General features: G+C 44.0%; 1 protein-coding gene across 1 annotated transcript in view; it reads right to left on the reverse strand.

Moving 5' to 3' along the window:
* LOC123762598 (uncharacterized) overlaps positions 1-20,437 on the reverse strand; it is a 304,281-nt gene that overhangs the window by 150 nt on the left and 283,694 nt on the right. The window contains exons 8-10 of the mRNA XM_045749201.2: positions 17,479-17,634; positions 9,507-9,717; positions 1-5,926 (exon numbers count right to left, since the gene is read on the reverse strand). The exon at positions 1-5,926 is cut by the window's left edge and continues 150 nt beyond it. Of these exons, the coding sequence (XP_045605157.1) occupies positions 5,707-5,926; positions 9,507-9,717; positions 17,479-17,634 (587 nt within the window). The 3' untranslated portion in view covers positions 1-5,706. The remainder of the gene's footprint in view (positions 5,927-9,506; positions 9,718-17,478; positions 17,635-20,437) is intronic.

The following is a 20,437-nucleotide window of genomic DNA, read 5'->3' on the forward strand; positions in this document are numbered from 1 at the left end:
ACACTCCTCCATTATACTCTGACTTTCCCTTGGCATATCCAGGATTCATTAAGCACTTGTATATACACTTACGAAACCTGTACATCTTACTTTTGATGGCTTCGTTGACATATATTGAACCGTTTATGAGCTCCGAAGCACTAGGAGGTTGTTAGTAATAATTACCTTAGTTTGACAAGTTTCGAAACGCGTCAACTGTTTAATAGAAACTTAAGCCACCCGCATGTTGTAGGAGAGATGTACAGGCTTCGTAAGTGGACATGTCAATGTTTGTTGAATCCTAACATTCCAGCTCTCGGTACATGCCAAGTTCCAACGTTGTAACAGACTGTCAAGGATCCTCGTCCCTTCACAAACGTTCTATATTCATTTTAACCGTTTTTCAAATTCTAACTTTGTCATAGGAAGTGCAACACCGCCACCGGCCGGGACGGAGGAGGGGAGACCTCAAAATAATTAAGAAAAACATTCCTTGTTATTTAATATATAAAAAATCACCAACATTGCAGAATAAAAGTTGTTGATCATTCACTTGTTAACCCATCGCTGTGGTTCATGAAGCAATTATTATGTATTTAGTTTCCTATAATGTAACAAGAAAGTTTAAAATAATTACCTCTAATTATCACATCAATAATTACCAATCAATATAATTACACTTTCAAACAATCAATAAATCAATTAGTCACCACTGGACTTACTATTCACATCAGCTTCAAACACAAAAATATTCTAAATTATGAAAATTACACTGCCATTGAACCATTAATCAATGGCTAACTTAACAGGAATACAACAAGCAAAGCTTATCCGATCGCCTTAGTTACAACAGGAAACGTCACCTGTAGATTCACAGCAATAGGTACCTGGTCATCCACGTCGTGATTCAGACGTCAGACTGCCAACTGCAATAGCCTGGTTGACCAGACCACCTCCATGTAGGCCTGGTCACACACCCGGACTGTGAGGACATAGATCCTCGGAACCACCTCAAGGTAACCTCAAGGAAATCTCAAGGTAACGTAACTATTCTCGAAGTCACACTGCCTCAGTAAACAAAGTTGAGCTCATCATCCACGTGATGAATGACGCATCAACATTCACTGCGGCACAAATAATGAATAGGGGAAATGAATAACAAGAACACGCAGTGATACAATGTTATCGTTAAATTAGTGTGATTATGGCGGTGATAACATGGACTAACACCTTGTGTTCTCGTGAACAGCGTGAGGCGGGGGATAATACAGTTGCAGAACCGAATAATGTATTATGAAAGCTAATACAGAGATGTAGAGTTAAGTGTAGTTCTAGGGAGTAGTAGACTTGGCAACAGCGATCGGTCACCATCGCGTCGCATAATTGATGTTACATCAATCGTCATCAATCGTGCCCCCTGACGATAGCAGCCTAAACAAGCTATCGTCGGACGTTTTAATATATCAGAGGAGCGAGTAAAAAATACACCGATATTTGTGAATGAGTAAAGTGGAACAAATCCTAATAAATAATTTGTTCTTTTTAATTCTTATTTACATAAAAAGGTCGACTGGACGGAGTTTTGACACCGTGACGATGACGTCACTCAAACGGATCGGCACAGTAGTTACCTGAATCTTTTGTCAAACTAATTATTTCAGGTGACTGGAGGGCGATATTTAATGACAAAAAGGACTAGATATTATTCATTCGCGGTAAAAAATAAGTATTCAATCTTTGCCAGTAAAATTTAATCTAATGTCCATTGTGTGTGTGTGTGTGTGTGTGTGTGTGTGTGTGTGTGTGTGTGTGTGTGACATGAATGAGAGATAATGGTAATATTAACAGGTTATTAACAGCCTTTAAGCCAAGTCCAATCCTCTTGCGCAGCTTGTTAAAAAACAACAAAAATCCTTTTGAAAACTAGTGGATTGTACCATATATTCTCAGCTCCTCCACTCGATTTTCCACTCCGTAAAAAATGCGACCTTTTCCCTAACCAGAAACACTCGAACTCAAGCAGCTTGCCTTAATTAATCTATCGAGGCAGATGCAGAGGAAACGTCATTATTACAGTGCTTAAATTTTTACTAATGCGTCGCATTTTTAACGGATTGGTTGATACCATAAAAAAACTAAGGTAGTAAGAGGACAGGTTGCACCTTACCCCGTGACCGTCATCTGTCAGCGACGGGGGACAGGAGAGGGGGTCTCGGCGTACTTCATTACACCCTAACATCAGTATCAGTAAGGCCAGGATTCCTCGAGCATTTCCATAATCACTACCAAACCTGTACATCTTTCTTCAACCATGGCGACTTTGTTTACAGTTACTAAACAGTTTGAGCTCCGAAGCACTGCAAGTTTGTTTATAACAATAATAATCTTGGGTTGTCAAGTTTCAAGCTTTTAAACTGGTTTAATATAAGTAAACAAAGCTGCTGTGCTTAAGGAATGATGAACAGGTTTCGTAAGTTGTTGCGTAAAGGCTTGAAGAATCGTGGTTCAGAACCGCGCAGCGCCGCCCATACGGGGAAACATATCATAGTTTTAGTGTATAACTTTGTCCCTGGAGTCATTGGTTAGTTTACCTGGAGGATGCGTCGCGTCCCTATGCGTATTTGTCATTTGTTACACGTGTTACGTATCCTCACGTGTTTGATTATAGATAACACGTGTTTAATCCTCACGTGTTTGAACACGTGAGGATGAGAGAGAAGAACTCTTGAACTACGTCACAGGCATCACTATCTGGAAGGGACATAGGCACTGTTTCCTTTAAATTATGAATTAATGAAACAAGAACATAGTCCTCTGAAACTAGCATTAACAGGCACTCTTTGTTTTACATAACTAAAATTGTTATTATAGACAAATCTGCCACCCGTTCCTCCCCCCAAAAAAGTAGTAACTCCTTTTCATCACATGTGTAATCCTTTACGAATAAGTTATTAGGACACATTCCTGTAATCAAGTTTAGGACAATCGAAAAAGTTCTCTTTAAACCTGTTAAGAAGGTTGAAACAAATTTCCTTTATTAATTAAATTTAATTCCAATTAAACCATTAAACCAATTTCAGATAACAAGTGCAAAAACTGATGATTATGACTTCAAGAGAGAAAGATTTAGTTTCAAAGGACATTTTTAGGTTTTCTCTCAAAGAACCTTTGTACACCCTTACACTCCTTAAGGGACAGCTGATGCCTTCCTTTGTACCCACCAAACCCTACTCGGCACCCTTAGTTCTTTGCCCTTTTTTTCTCCTCACAAACCAACATTTTAGTCTATCATTCTTTTCAGCCTAATTATAATTACTGTCAACCATTTATTTAATTATCCCCAGCTTAGAAGCTCTTAAAATGTTAGTTATGGCGAAGGAGAATAATAAGATGAGACCTGTGATGGAGTACAGAGTAGGAGGGAGAGGGAGGGAGAGAGAGAGAGGGAGAAAGGGAGGGAGAGAGAGATTTAAAAGAAGACACAGACTTCTAAAGTTTATGCCAGACTGTTATAGTGAACTACCACCTCTTGGGCATCTCCAACGATCTTCATCTCGGGTCAAGATCCAGCTACATTAACACTGCACATAGGGTCGTAAGTACTATTTACAGCTGCTGCGATAGGCCCATCAGGTCTGGACGAGCACCTTTGTCCTCATCCCCCCCCCCCCTGTTATGTGCTCCAAACAAGACCAAAGTGGTGCCTCAGCTGCCAATCACAAACCTCCAATTGCACTCCTCTTTCCTCCCCTCCCACAGAAATAGTTGCTCCTGTGACCTGTGTGTGCGTGTGTGTGCGTGTGTGTGTGTGTGTGTGTGTGTGTGTGTGTGTGTGTGTGTGTGTGTGTGTGTGTGTGTGTGTGCGTGCAAGATATAATACGCATACATATAAACATACACGTTTGTGGGACATTTACTCAAATATATATTCTACCTTCTGAACATATACAAACAAAAAATCATCTTTTATGCAACTCCAACTTTGAGATTTGCGATGAAATTTTTAAACTCTGCGGGAAGAAAACTACTTCATTTTTTCTCTCAGCCTCCTTCTCCCAGGTACATAACGAGGCCGTATATTTCTGAGGATCTGCTGAGGAGTGTTCATTCCTCAGGGATATATTAAGGCTGTTGTGAAGATATATGGAGGTTATTTGTAATGCTGTGAGTCGGAGGGGGAGGGCAAGCCTCGTAACTTTCTGTCCTTTTGTTTCGTTCTATTTGCGGCCTTAGAGCGAGTGGGGTGACCTGCGACTTGGGGAGGCTTGAGTCTGACTTGGGAAGGCTCGAGTCTGACGTGGGGAGGCTCGAGTCTGACGTGGGGAGGCTCGAGTCTGACGTGGGGAGGCTCGAGTCTGACGTGGGGAGGCTCGAGTCTGACGTGGGGAGACTCAAGAAAGATGTGGGAGACTTTCCCTCTTTCGTCTAAGGGGAAAAAAATCAATCTTCTATAGGGCTACTGGAAGGCAACGGGATCGCATCATTGTATATATGTAGAATTTGTCAATAGATACAATGCATATTTGCTGCTTTAAATTTAACATAATTGAGAGAGCATATAATTCCCTTGCAAACCTAATATTTTCTTGGACGTAAAAATAACATATTCTTTGCAGCAAAAGAAAATTTATTTTGTATCACGCGTTCTATAAAAACTTTCATTATAGTACCTAATTTGCCTGTGACTTTGATGAAGGTTTTCCGTCATTTATCGATAAAATAGGAAAGCAGTGTGGAGGTTAGGAAGGCGCTGGAGACACCCAAAGATAAAAGTATTAAGTATTGAGAAAGCTAAACACATTATAGAAGCAGCAACAGCAACGCTTGAACATGTCTGAGGGAGAGTATCGCGACGCTTGGAGTCCTGGAGGTACCGTGATGATCAAGACGGGAAGCCCATCACACTGGCGAATCTAAGCAGATTCCGGTAAGGGGATATTCCATCCACTTAAAAATATTATATTCACTTGGAAATTGCGATCACTGGGAGACTCCAGCCATCCTGGAAAACTCCGGCCACCGGGAGCGTCCAATCACTTGTGCAGGAATAATCACTGGAAGTAAACACGCGAATAACCCACTCCGTCAGTATCGCCCTGGGGCTGCTGCTGCTGCTGCTGCTGCCGCTGCTGCTGCTGCTGCTCGGGATCCATAATTCTTTTTCCAAACTAATGATCAGAGGGGGAGAGAGACCAAGTCAAGACTTAGGTGCTGCTGGAAGCGACGACACTCTTCCCAAGGAGCGGCACCTCGTACTGGAATACTTGAGGAAGCTTGGCGAAGGTATCACTAATCTTCAGCAGAGTGGACAGAAATCTTCGGGTTCAGGGAACTTGAAGCCAACATTCTAGAACAGGTGTATTTCGCTACTTACATTTTCAAAATTGTCACCATGGAAAAAATAGCACTTCCAATATTGTACTCACTTTCATACCGCCCCTCGGTATAGGTGACTTTAGGGGGATAGGTCCTGCATTTTCAGAAAAAACATACAAGACCAATCAAGTCCCACACAAGTCTACTATTCGCTCCAGGAGCCTTGTCGCTGCACCTGGAAGTTCAAACTCTAATATGAAATACCACACAGCTTTCACCAGACCCATACCAACTTTCACCCCCACCCTCTACCAACTTTCCCGCAACCGAAAATATGTAACGTTGCTGTATTCACTCTCCAAGTCTGTTCTTGACTCGTCGTCCTCCAGATGGTGAAGAGGTGCAAGAGGCTCAGTACTTGCCGGAGTAATGGCTGCCGGTGGTGGAGGGAGGCCCGCGAGAGTTAGAGGACGGGTGGTGGTGACGGTCGTGCTTCAGCGAGTGGTGACCTGAGTAGCGGGAGTTGGGACGAGAGTGCACGATGGCGTAGTGGTCGCTGTGAGACGACACCGAGCGGGCAGAGTTCATGGTGGAGGCCCCGGAGGTGTAGCCCTTGCCGTTGAGGGAGTACCTGTGGGGGTAGAGAGGAGAGAGGTGAGACGCGTGTGGGGTCAAGTTGGTGACTAGGAGGAAGAAACTTGCAGACAGCGTCTCTCTCTTTTCAGCTTCCTACAGTCAAAGAGGCAGATACCAGGGCCAGTACTTACCAAGCATTTACGTGTTCATTACTTATCCTGTACGTCTTTCCTCAAGCATGCCGGGTAAGTTTACATTTATTAAAGTGTTTATGAGCTCCGAAGGGGTACGAGGCTGCCTATAACATCCTGGAGTTTCGAACCTCATAAACTGTTTAACGACCCCAGACTAAGCTGCCATGATCAAGTCAAGATGTACAGGTTTTGTAAGTGCATACCCAAATGCATGATAAATACTGATCCAGGATTTCAAAGTTTTCAGTTTGCATTAGTGTTGCAATGAGTAAATGTTAGTGGCAGTCGTTCTCTGTATTACAGTAAGATGTATGTCGAACAAATCAACAAGGGCCGTGATGAGGGTTCGAACCTACGTTCGAGAGGATCCCAGACGCGTCTTAATCGACTCTGAGAAACTGCAGGATCCGTGTGAGGTCAGGAGAACTCCCGGTTGCAATTCTTTTAACCATGTCGTGGCACAGTCAATTAAGGCGCGTCTGGGATCCTCTCGGACGTAGGTTCGAACCCTCATCACGGCCCTTGTGAATTTGTCCATATGATGCATCACGCTATTGTGATTTCTGTGTGTAGTGTATGTCGAACATTTCTTTAATCACAAGTCATACAGCCGTGTTGAGAGTGAAAGTCATCCTGGAGTACGTCAACACAGCCCGACCTGAGTGTGTGGCACTCTGTGTGGGGCCAGAGTGCCTTGTAATACACTGAGCAGCAGTAACACCTACAACTCCCCAGCACCCACACCTCCCCCCCCCCCATCCCACAACCTCCCCCCCCCCCAGCACCCACACCTCCCCCCCCCCCATCCCACAACCTCCCCACCCCAGCACCCACACCTCCCCCCCCCCCTCCCGCAACACCCCCTCCCCAACACCACCCCCCCCCCCCCCCCCCTCCTACAACACCCCTGAAGGCAGTGACCGCAAGGCGCTAACTCTCGCCGCTGCTCACCTTTATCACGGCATTATATAAAAAACTCCTTCAGTGAGGCAGAAGATTATGCAGGCGACACGGGTCTTTGTTGGTTGTGGCGGGAGACGCAATATTTGTGATATGATCTGTCACGCTTAATGCCGGGCGGGCGGCCGGTCACGGCGTGCTTCCCAAAAATATGGCTGACGATATATTTCTTTAAACAAAAAATGTGAGGGTGGGGTTGGCCGCGGGCGGGGGGGGGGGGGTGGTTGATGAATGGGGGGTTGAGGAGTTTGAGGTTTATAAAGCCTATCGATATGTACTAATATGGACGGCTGTAGACATGTAGGTACGAGTTAAAAAACACACACACACACACACGGCCCTGAAAGACGGAAGAGTTAGGGGAGACATGATGACCACTTACAAAAATTCTCAGGGGAATTGACAGGGTGGACAAAGACGAACTATTAGCACTGGTGCACGAACAAGGGGACACAGGTGGAAACTTAGTACCCAGAAGAGCCACAGAGACATTAGAAAGAATTTTTTCAGTGTCAGAGTAGTTAACAAATGGAATGCATTAAGCAGTGATGTGGTGGAGGCTGACTCCATACACAGTTTCAAATGTAGATTTGCAATAGCCCAGTATGCACCAGAATCTGTACACTAGTTGATTGATAGTCGAGAGGCGCGACCAAACAGCCAAAGCTCAACTCCCGCAAGTACAACTAGGTGAGTACACACACACACACACACACACACACACACACACACACACACACACACACACACACACACACGACCAAAGAGCCAGAGTTCAACCCCCGCAAGCACAATTAGGTGAGTACACACCACCCACCACAAAACCTACTACCCTTCATCAGTCCCAGTGATGGAAACAAGAGCTGTAACCCATAATGAGATACTGTACAAATATTAAGATAAGGGAGAAACTAATCAACTACAGGTACAAGACGAAACTAGAGCTGCAGGACACAGACAACTTACCACAATGTGCACAAGCCCTACCCACCACCAGTGGGCCACAAGTCACCACTGTGGCCCTATTGTTGATCTCAGTGACTCAGTAGCCGGACGGTACATAATAAAGGCAAAATCACCTGCCTGGTGGTGAAGTAAAGGAAACAGGTCTAGCAGTAGATATAACACAGCCTTACCCCAGAAACAAATGTAAATAGAATAACAACAGCTTTCTCTAAACCGGTGAACATCAGAGGAACCTTCAGTGTTCTGAACACTGTCCATTATTTATATGCGACAAGTCTTAGATTATGGAACCTGTCGCACAGCCACCATTACAGAAACCATTTGAGAACACTGGGAAAGGTAGAGGCTTGCAACGAAGTCCGTCCCAGAATTACGTGGGATGGGATGTAGAGAAGGTTTGAAAGAGCTGGACTTTGAGGATAGAAAAAGAAAGATGTGGTTGAGACATGAAATACAAAGGGGAATTGACTGTGTGGAAACAAGAGGAAATATTTACAGGTGAATATCAATAGAACAAGACGGCATGGAGTGTGCTATACCCACAGATAAGCCATAGATATGTGTATTTCTTTTATAATAATAGTAGTAGTAGAAAAATGAATTGAACTAAATCGGGAGGTAGTTGAAGTCAACTTTATTTACAATGTCCATAGCAGGCAAGTGACAACTAAATGGTTAGTCATTGCATTAATAGACCGACGACTGATGAGATTGGGTCCAAGAACTGAAGCTCAATCCAGATTCACAAACAGGTGAGTACCAAAAGGTAAACACACACACACACACACACGTGCGAATGTACACAACGCACGCAAATCGCCTTTATTCAGCAAAAAAACGATAAAATCGACAACATAGCAGCAAAGTTGAGAATTGTTGGCAGATATGAGTCCCGCAGTGTGACATATCTTGGCTATAAAGATGACATAATATATATAAAATGGACATATTGCACATGAGCGTATTGTGTCTGCTAGATCCGTCATGTCATTTTAAACACTATACTCTAGACATCTAGTTTTATGCCTGAAACTCTGGGAATAATTCGTGGTATCATATAATATATAATTGCTGCACCGGGTAACCACTGTAACATGTTCGCTTGTAAACACTATAAATATTATTATTATAGTTCCTGCTACTTTGAAAATACCTTGCATCTTGTTAAGAGATTCGAATTTCACTAAAAGTCAACAGTTACTTGTTTGAACACTTGAACAATTTGACAATTCTTCTTTCAAAGTCCAGTGTACGTAATTAGCATAACTTTAGTAATAGCTGAGCCTAATGAGTTCTATCCATCCCTCATATCTCCCCAACATTTTCCTCTACCCTTTTCACTTCCCTTTTCACTTCCCTCCTTTCCCTCTATCCCTTTCCCCCCTCTCATTCCTGATTCCTTTATCAGAACCCCAAACTCATCCCCGACATTCCCCCTCACACCAACACCTCCCGCCAACCCCAAGCCACTACCAGTACCCTAGCCGTGAACCAGGCCACCTGGGCACTACTAACCTTGAGCCGTACTGGGAGCCGTGCCAGGAGCGGTAGGGGTCGTACTCCTCGATGATGGAGGGCTCCTTCTCTATGACCTCGGACTTGGTGCAGGAGCAGGTCATGGCAGAGCACAGGAAGATGTTGATGATCATCATGATGATGAAGAGGACGGCCAGCACGATGCACAGGATCCAGAGCCACGGAGGGTACCAGTCGCACGAGGCTGCACCTGCAGGAGCAACACACGTTCAGATATGCCAGACTATCAGGCCAGATTATGAGGCCAGACTATCAGGTCAGACTATCAGACCAGACTATCAGACTAGACTATCAGACCAGACTATCAGACCAGACTATTAGGCCAGACTATTAGGCCAGTTTCCTCACACCTGGCATGGGACCCTGTGTCTGCGTCTAGGTCCACACACACACACACACACACACACACACACACACACACACACACACACACACACACCTCGGCTTGTGAGGGATTACCATGGGTGTAAGTCAAATGATTCTTTTACTTTCAATAATCAGAAACAAAATAAATATTAGGGATATAAAGGTGGACGTGTTCACAAAATAATTATACACGTTTCTTCAGAAAATGGCGGACCAACAGAGTTGTAGTGGATATATGGGCCTGCGAGTCGCTCCAAGCAACAGTCTTTTCAATAATGTTATCACTAAACAAGCCTGCCTTCAAGCCGGGCTTGAGGAGTAGAACTCCAGGTATACGCTAGGTATAATGTAATTAACCTTCAAGAATGGATTATAAACGCCAAGGAGCTACAGTGTAAGAGTTCACAGGACGTCCCACTTGAGTTCACGGGTCCTCGCGGTCCTTAGCATTTGCCCAGTTACCCATATAGGGTAGAAATGAGTGGATTATTTAACACGGGTGGTACACGAACAAGGGGACACAGGTGGAAACTCCCTACCCAAATGAGCCACAGAGACGTTAGAAAGAACTTTTTCAGTGTCAGAGTAGTTAGTAAATATAATGCATTAGGAAGTGATGTGGTGGAGACTGACTCCATACACAGTTTCAAATGTCGATATGATAGAGCCAAATAGGCTCAGGAATCTGAACATCAGTTGATTGACGGTTGAGAGGCGGGACCAAAGAACCAAAGCTCAACCTCCGCAAGCACAACTTTGTGAGTACAACGAAGTGAGTACATTCTTTAAATCCGAGGCCAGGGAAGGCCTTAACTTCGAACAATTTTTCGAACTGTTTGAAGAGTTAGCCGCCGAACATATTTTCGAATATCTTCCGAAGACAATCATTGTATTCGTCGTCGATGTGACTAGACATCCAGGGAATGATGGGTGGCCCAGACCCCCTCGTATAAGGATAATCATTATGGAGCACTTTATGGGAATCGGATAATACCAATATTGGCTCTCGCACGCGTACCCTCAAGTCCAAGGCCACGGGAATTATACCACATGCCCCAAGTTTCCACTGGACTCTTTATTTATTTATATATTTATTTATTTATTTATTTATTTATTTATTTATTTATTTATTTATTTATTTATTTATTTATTTAAACAAGAGTTCTTACATTCTTGTAAAGCCGCCAGCACGCATAGCTTTTCAGCCAGGTCCTTAGTCCAATTTTTTCCCCTGTATACGACCCGCCAAATCATTTAACATCTAGGTACTCATTCACTGCTGGGTGAACAGAGGCTGAAGTTAAAGATTGGCCCTCAGTAAATCCTCCCCAGCCAGGATACGAACCCAGGCCAATGCGCTCGTGAAGCGCCGAACGAATGTTTTACCACTACGCCACGAGGACAATTATGACTCATTGATGAAGAGGCCAAAACTCGAAAGGTGAAGGTGCATTGATACCAATCTGATGTTTTGTTACTAACCTCAGGTTTTGATATTAATAATCTGACGATAACAGTTTGACAGTGTGGTTTTGATTTCAGTAAACTTGTTGATATACCAGACCTGTGATTGTGTCGGGGAAAGTACTCACTTCTATACAATTCCTGAATGGTTTTCAAAGCACTTACTCCTGGCGGAACCTTTAGAGTAGCACGATATTATTCTCTTGCGAGATTAAGAGAAGTACGTAAGAAAAAAGGCATTTAGACTGGATCATGATATGCTTTTGTACTCGTCTAAACTCTCTCATTATCGCTTGTATGGAGAGCCAAGTTCAGTTGTAGGATCCCGCCACTCCAGCAGTCGGTCATGTACCGTCTCCTCACCTTTTATTCCTATTACATTTGCCTTCGAAGTTGTACATGAAGTTGTCTACAATTTCTTCTGGTAGTTTATTACAGTGTTCAGCAACTCTTACGCTTAATAAGTTGCTGAACACAACTTAGCAACTTAGTTGTGATGCTAAGTTGTGATCAGCAACACAACTAAGTACTTCTTAGTTGTACTAAGAAGTATCCTCTTGCATCCCTGTGGCTATTAATTTCCATCCAGGCCTTTCCATTTAATTATTTCAAACATAAAAAAAACAGTTCAAGAATGTGTCAAGTATTTTGTATGTCTATACCGCGTCTCCGTTAGCTTTCATAAAATCGTTAGGTACAGCTGCTTCAACTTGTCCACACATCCCATATCACGTAGTTATGGAACCAAGTTTGTCGTAAACTTGTGCACCACTAAGTTTCATTTTGTTCCTCCGGATGTTCGCTCCACGCTGGGTCTGCACACTCTAGGATGGTCTCACGTAGGTTACATAATTCTGAAGGCCTAGTTACGAAGGTTGCTGAAGGTTGTAATATGCCGACAGTTTAGCATATGTGACTGACGATTTTGAGTTTGTTTGTGCTTCAGGGGTAAGACCTGTTGATATTTTAACACCAGGGTATTTTGTTACCTTTGAAAGTCAATGATTACTGCTATATAATAGTTCTTATGTCGACCTGGCTTGTGTGTGTGCGTGCGTGCGCGCGAGAAATATAAGCATATATATACACACACAGTGTTGTACAGTGTTGTATGACTTAAGATGAATGACATACAACTGTTAAAGGGCAAACAAAGCAAAGCTTTCCTATTAATTCAAGGCTTATATAACATGTTTACCTGGCTTCCTCGACACATTCCCTGTGTTATAACCCATTCACTGTTCTCCGAGTCTGGAGCTTGATTTACTTCACAACTTTTCGCAATGCGGTCCACATTATTTACAATAACGGCCGCAAGACTTGGCGGCAGAATGGACCAGAGTTATTATTATAAGATTAAGTTTGGAGGCAGCAACTTGGAGGAGCCATAGTGGGCTGGGGGCGTGCGTGACTTCTGGTACAAAGTCCGGGCAAGGTGCTCTAAGTCCCCTTTCTCTCTTGACGGTAGTGACTGCGCCCACCTATTTCGCGGTTGAGATAATGTCCGCCTGCCTCTGGGCTCGCTGCTGCCTCGCGCCCCACTGAGGAACAGGTGGGTTTTGGTGTAGAAATCTGTTCTTCGTTCCCCCATATCATCATTTTGTCGGGGTGCTGCGAGAAGATACATATGTTAATGCATCATCTCCGTACCCGGGAGATGATGCCCGCCCACACCCCCAGGCCGTCGCCCTGAGACGAGTCTAGGAACACAAGCATCACCTACAGGTAATCATGCGTGTGGGGTGCAAGGACGCGAAAGCCTACTTGATTCATATGCAAACAAATTATTTACACGAAAAGAGATAAATCTATGTATTCCGAAGGCTATGTCAAATAACCCTTATGAAAGATATTATGTACAAAGTTTTCTTATATATACTCTTGTGACTAGAACACATGTAGGCAACTAACGCAATCCCAACACACACACACACACACACACACACACACACACACACACACACACACACACACACACACACACACACACACACACACACACACACACAGAAAGGAAGTAACGACGTTTCGGTCCGTGCTCGAAGCTTAGTAAGTAGACATGTGCTGTTCTCTCGGCTTAATTAGTGCCCAGGATGGACCGAAACGTCGTCGTTGGCACTTGTGTGTGTGTTTGGTGGTTTTCAGACTTTATTGTGATTTATTCCTTGACTACTTGCGGAAAATAACTGCTTAATCCCGGGCCGATTACCACAGCAGGTGTCTCCGCTGGACCCCACAGGCGGCCCAGCACCCGGGCGCCGGCAGTGGAAGACGTACCTCGGAAAACACGCGATTTTCCGGTTAAATCATTAGCCATACAGATCCCTGAGTTTATTTGGCTAAAGGCGCCTCTGGCCTTAACTACATAATGAATAAACCGTGTGTTGGAGGAGGGAGGAATGTGTGCGTCCCTTTGTTAAACAAGATGAAATCGCTAGAAATGAGACTTTTAGATGATAATTCGAATAATATCTCGCATGAAAGAGTTTAACAAGTCACATACTTTGAGACTTGTTAAGATTAGTTGTGTTTGTTCATTCTGCAACTTAGTGCAATACGTATCACGGTATTTTATCAGAGACGAACCTAAGCAATTTGTTATAGTTATCCAGATTTATTAGAAAACGGGATTTTTCAGGAATATCTGCACCAAACTATTACACAGCTTAAGAGATCGCTGATGATCTCATCAGTAATATATATATATATATATATATATATATATATATATATATATATATATATATATATATATATATATATATATATATATATATATATATATATATATATATATATTTATATATATTGCAGCCGTATGATCTGATCGAACCCGCGACCATGGACTCCTCAGGCACGCGCACTACCGACCGGATTAGGATTATGATAATAATGATAATATTACTCACTTGGATCTTCCGTATCATATTGAAACTACGCGTGATGAAATGAGAATTATTGATCGCTTATCTTTGCTAATACTTGGGAATGATGCACGCTAGATGAAAGAAAACGGAGGACAAACTTTTCAGTGAGACTATAAAACAAATGGCTGCTTCTGTGATATCACTTGACAAGCTCTGAGTAAACACCTAAGCTGACATATTTTGTGGGAGTATGAGCGCCATGGTGAGGAACGAAAGGAAATACAAGAACATTATAGAGATAAACTAACTATTTGTTGTCGTACTGGGCTATGTTCCCGAAACTGTATGGATTGAATTGTCGCGTGTACGAAACACCGCTTTTAAATGTAAATATTATTGAAAAGAGTGATGTCACTGCGTGGAATTACTGATGGTATAAAGGCCGGAGAACAGGTGTTCCACCATGTGAACACCAGACAATTACGTGACCACGCACACGCATGCACGCGCACATACGCACCGCACACGCGCACATACACACACAAATGAAGATATATATTCTGAATTAACGAGAAAACTATAACGAAGGCACACTGGACATCATGGTATTCCAGCATCCACATGATACACAGGAACCTTGAGTATATAATAGGCACAGGATTATATATATATATATATATATATATATATATATATATATATATATATATATATATATATATATATATATACATATATATATGTCGTACCTAGTAGCCAGAACGCACTTCTCAGCCTACTATGCAAGGCCCGATTTGCCTAATAAGCCAAGTTTTCCTGAATTAATATATTTTCTCTAATTTTTTTCTTATGAAATTATAAAGCTACCCATTTCATTATGTATGAGGTCAATTTTTTATATTGGAGTTAAAATTAACGTAGATATATGACCGAACCTAACCAACCCTACCTAACCTAACCTAACCTATCTTTATAGGTTAGGTTCGGTTACGTAGCCGAAAAAGGTAGGTTAGGTTAGGTTAGGTTAGGTTAGGTAGTCGAAAAAACATTAATTCATGAAAACTTGGCTTATTAAGCAAATCGGGCCTTGCATAGTAGGCTGAGAAGTGCGTTCTGGCTACTAGGTACGACATATATATATATATATATATATATATATATATATATATATATATATATATATATATATATATATATAATATATATATATATATATATATATGTATATATATGTATATGTGTATATATATGTATATATATATATATATATATATATATATATATATATATATATATATATATATATATATTATATAAAATCCTTACACGAATTTAAGCGGGAGAAAGAATAGAAGACACGGAGGTGAAGGCAGAAAACATTAGAGAGGACGCTAAAGAAAAGAAAGGGGCACGAACGGATGGTAGAAAGAGGATTAGAGAAGGAGAGGGGGCAAGAGTAGGAAGGGGGAAGAGAGAGGGGGGATCAAAAATTGAAATTAGGGAGAACAGAAGAAAAGGCAGTGAGGGTGAGAGAAAGGGTGGCAGAACGGGGGTACATTAAGTGGTAAGTTTTGACTAAGTTATTCCGGGGAAGTGAGGGAGAAGTTAGGGCAGGTAAAGGGAAGCGAAAAGGTGTGCAAGCAAGGGGAAACAAAGTTAAAATTAAGAGAAGAGATTTCAGATCAGGGAGTAAGTTGCTTTCTCCTCCCTCTCTCGCTGCTTTCTTTCAGTACCTCCCTCCTTCCTCTCCCCTCACACTGAGAAAAATGTAAATGGTATTTGATGGTGAAAAAAGTGAGGAAAACAAGTGAAATACGACCTGGCATGTGAGGTGCATTCAAAATTAATCTCTTCAGTCCTTCCTTCCTGCCTCTCTCTTTCTCTCTCTCTCTCTCTCTTTCTCTCTCTCTCTCTCTCTCTCTCTCTCTCTGTCTCTCGCTGTCTCTCTCTCTCTCTCTCTCTCTCTCTCTCTCTCTCTCTCTCTCTCTCTCTCTCTTCTCTCTCTCTCTCTCTCTCTCTCTCTCTCTCTCTCTCTCTCTCTCTCTCTCTCTCTCTCTCTCTCTCTCTCTCTCTGTCTCTCGCTGTCTCTCTCTCTCTCTCTCTCTCTCTCTCTCTCTCTCTCTCTCTCTCTCTCTCTCTCTCTCTCTCTCTCTCTCTCTCTCTCTCTCTCTCTCTTTCATGCGCGCTCGCATGCATGCACACACTGTCACAGACAGTACAAGCGTCAATTAATCACTTCTCTCTGGTATGTATTTTACATTTTAAATCCATCACGTTCCCTCTCCTCCCGAGGTGACTTGGTTAGTCAATCTTTTATGTCAAGATGTTGGAAAACGCCGAGGCAACAACGGCTGTTATGTGAGGCCCGCCTCATACGGGCAGCCTTCACACGCTGCCCGAGTGAGACGCTCCTGCTGGGCCAGTGTCCTACGCCAGTTCTGTCACCGGTATCTACCCAAAAGGTATCTACCCAAAAGGTATCTACCCAAACGGTATCTACCCAAAAGGTATCTACCCAAAAGGTAGATATTAGGAAAATATCAGGACAGCTACCTGCACTGAGACTGGGGCACGTTTTGGAGTTACCATTGGGTAACGCCTCCTTCACCAGATATAGGCAGGAGAAGTCAATTAATAGATTGATCCTTACAGAAATATGTTACCTCTTATAGCATGTCTTCTCTCCTTGTTCGTATATTGGCGTCGCGTTATGAGAGTGGCGTTCATGTCTCTGCCACAACCCTTCCATCCTCATCCATCCTTTCCTCCCTTTCCACCTCTCTTCTTATCCCGCACTCTCCCTATCTGCCACCCACCCTAGCTGTTCCCCACTCTAGCTATCTGCAATTGTCTCTAGCTATCTGCCACTATATCTAGCTGTATGCCACTATATCTAGCTATCTGCCACTATATCTAGCTATCTGCCACTATATCTAGCTATCTGCCACTATATCTAGCTATCTGCCACTGTCTCTAGCTATCTGCCACTATATCTAGCTATCTGCCACTGTCTCTAGCTATCTGCCACTATATCTAGCTATCTGCCACTATATCTAGGTATCTACAACTGTCTCTAGCTATCAGCCACTATATCTAGCTATCTGCCACTATATCTAGGTATCTACAACTGTCTCTAGCTATCTGCCACTATATCTAGGTATCTACAACTGTCTCTAGCTCTCCGCCACCCAGCTTAACTCCCCGCCCGTCTCCCTACCTACCTGGCAGCCTCCGTGCCTCACCCCGGGACTCACCAGCTGAGGTGGGCTCCACGACATACACGGTGGTGGTCGCCTGAACCCGACCGGACTTCTCCTCCACGCTGTTGGCGTCGGAGTCCGGGAGTGCCCGCCCCTGCACCACCGTCAGACGCTCCGGCTGGCCCTCACACCGCTCGCTGGCACACGGTCCTGGGGGCACCCACAGGTCAGGTCAGGTCATCAAGGATGGGGGGGAAGGGTTATTAATGCAACAACATTATTACTAGAAGGGTTGAGAGAACATAAAAAAACAACAAATGGCTATAATAGTGGGATGCAGAAACACCCTACGTCCCTTTTTCAAGTCCGAAGGAGACACCTCCATCCCGCCATACCCCGAGGAGCACCTCCAGAGGAGACACATGTCAAGAGACAGACGGAAAACTAAAAGTGGGCGGAAGGGAAGAGAGAAGGGCAAGGAGAGGTGTCGAGGACGATTGGATAGAAGGACGTAATGGAGAAGAGGAAAGAAAAGGATGAGGGGAGAGGTTATATATGGAGGTGGAAGAATGGGGACGAGAGAGAGAGAGAGAGAGAGAGAGAGAGAGAGAGAGAGAGAGAGAGAGAGAGAGAGAGAGAGAGAGAGAGAGAGAGAGAGTGGAAGGGGGGAGAGAGAGATGGAGAGAGGGAGGGAGGGAGGGAGAGAGGGGGAGGGAGAGTGTGAGAGTCCAGCAGAGAGGGCTCGAGTGACTGAAAATCAAAGGCGACAGAAACACGAGAAGAGACATTGAGGTGGAGAGTGAGAGTGACGTTAATGGAGGAACGAGTGCGAGGAGAAGAGGAGAGGGGGAAGGGGGAGAGTGTGAGAGAGAGGTAGGGAGGATGGAAGAGTGTGGGAGAGAGGAAGGGAGGAGGGGAGAGTGTGGGAGAGAGCAAGGAGGGAGTGGAGAGTGTAGGAGAGAGCAAGGGAGGAGAGAGCAAGGGAGGGGAGAGTGTGGGAGAGAGCAAGAAGGGAGGGGGAGAGTGTGGGAGAGAGCAAGGGAGGAGGGAAGAGTGTGGGAGAGAGCAAGGTGGGAGGGGAGAGAGGAAGGAGGGAGAGGAGAGTGTGGGAGAGAGGAAGGAAGGAGGGGAGAGTGTGGGAGAGGGGAAGGGAGGAGAGGAGAGTGTGGGAGAGAGCAAGGGGAGAGAGCAAGGGAGGGGAGAGCGTGGGAGAGAGCAAGGGAGGAGGGGGAGAGAGTGGGAGAGAGAAATGGAGGGAGGGGAGAGTGTGGAAGAGAGCAAGGGAGGGAGAGGGGAGGGGGAGTGTGGGAGAGAGCTGGGAGGGAGGGGAGAGTGTGGGAGAAGGCGAGGAGGGAGGGGAGAGCGTGGGAGAGAGCAAGGAGGGAGGGGAGAGTGTGGGAGAGAGCAAGGAGGGAGAGGAACACACAGTATGGAAGGCTTCTCTGGAATATTGGAAAACAATAACTTTCTGTTAATGGTTTAAAACTCTAATCCTTAAGAGTATGTTAAAGAGGATAATATTACTTTCCTCTTTAAACAACAAATATTAAATTAGGTCAATTTTAGGTTAACAAAAATTGTATATGGATAAATCTGAAAACTAACAGAGTTAACAAGCATACTAACGTTAGTACCCCCTGCATATAGGGACAAGGATACTAACGTTAGTACCCCCTGCATATAGGGACAAGGATACTAACGTTAGTACCCCCTGCATATAGGGACAAGGATACTAACGTTAGTACCCCCTGCATATAGGGACAAGGATACTAACGTTAGTACCCCCTGCATATAGGGACAAGGATACTAACGTTAGTACCCCCTGCATATAGGGACAAGGATACTAACGTTAGTACCCCCTGCATATAGGGACAAGGATACTAACGTTAGTACCCTCTGCATATAGGGACAAGGATACTAACGTTAGTACCCCCTGCATATAGGGACAAGGATACTAACGTTAGTACCCCCTGCATATAGGGACAAGGATACGAACGTTAGTACCCTCTGCATATAGGGACAAGGATACTAACGTTAGTACCCTCTGCATATAGGGACAAGGATACTAACGTTAGTACCCTCTGCATATAGGGACAAGGATACTAACGTTAGTACCCCCCGCATATAGGGAGAAGGATACTAACGTTAGTACCCCCTGCATATAGGGACAAGGATACGAACGTTAGTACCCCCTGCATATAGGGACAAGGATACTAACGTTAGTACCCTCTGCATATAGGGACAAGGATACTAACGTTAGTACCCCCTGCATATAGGGACAAGGATACTAACGTTAGTACCCCCTGCATATAGGGACAAGGATACTAACGTTAGTACCCCCTGCATATAGGGACAAGGATACTAACGTTAGTACCCTCTGCATATAGGGACAAGGATACTAACGTTAGTACCCCCTGCATATAGGGACAAGGATACTAACGTTAGTACCCCCTGCATATAGGGACAAGGATACTAACGTTAGTACCCTCTGCATATAGGGACAAGGATACTAACGTTAGTACCCCCTGCATATAGGGACAAGGATACTAACGTTAGTACCCCCTGCATATAGGGACAAGGATACGAACGTTAGTACCCTCTGCATATAGGGACAAGGATACTAACGTTAGTACCCTCTGCATATAGGGACAAGGATACTAACGTTAGTACCCCCTGCATATAGGGACAAGGATACTAACGTTAGTACCCTCTGCATATAGGGACAAGGATACTAACGTTAGTACCCCCCGCATATAGGGACAAGGATACTAACGTTAGTACCCCCTGCATATAGGGACAAGGATACTAACGTTAGTACCCCCTGCATATAGGGACAAGGATACTAACGTTAGTACCCCCTGCATATAGGGACAAGGATACTAACGTTAGTACCCTCTGCATATAGGGACAAGGATACTAACGTTAGTACCCCCCGCATATAGGGAGAAGGATACTAACGTTAGTACCCCCTGCATATAGGGACAAGGATACGAACGTTAGTACCCCCTGCATA

Source organism: Procambarus clarkii, chromosome 27, assembly GCF_040958095.1.
Source record: "Procambarus clarkii isolate CNS0578487 chromosome 27, FALCON_Pclarkii_2.0, whole genome shotgun sequence".
Taxonomy (NCBI): Eukaryota; Metazoa; Arthropoda; class Malacostraca; order Decapoda; family Cambaridae; genus Procambarus; species Procambarus clarkii.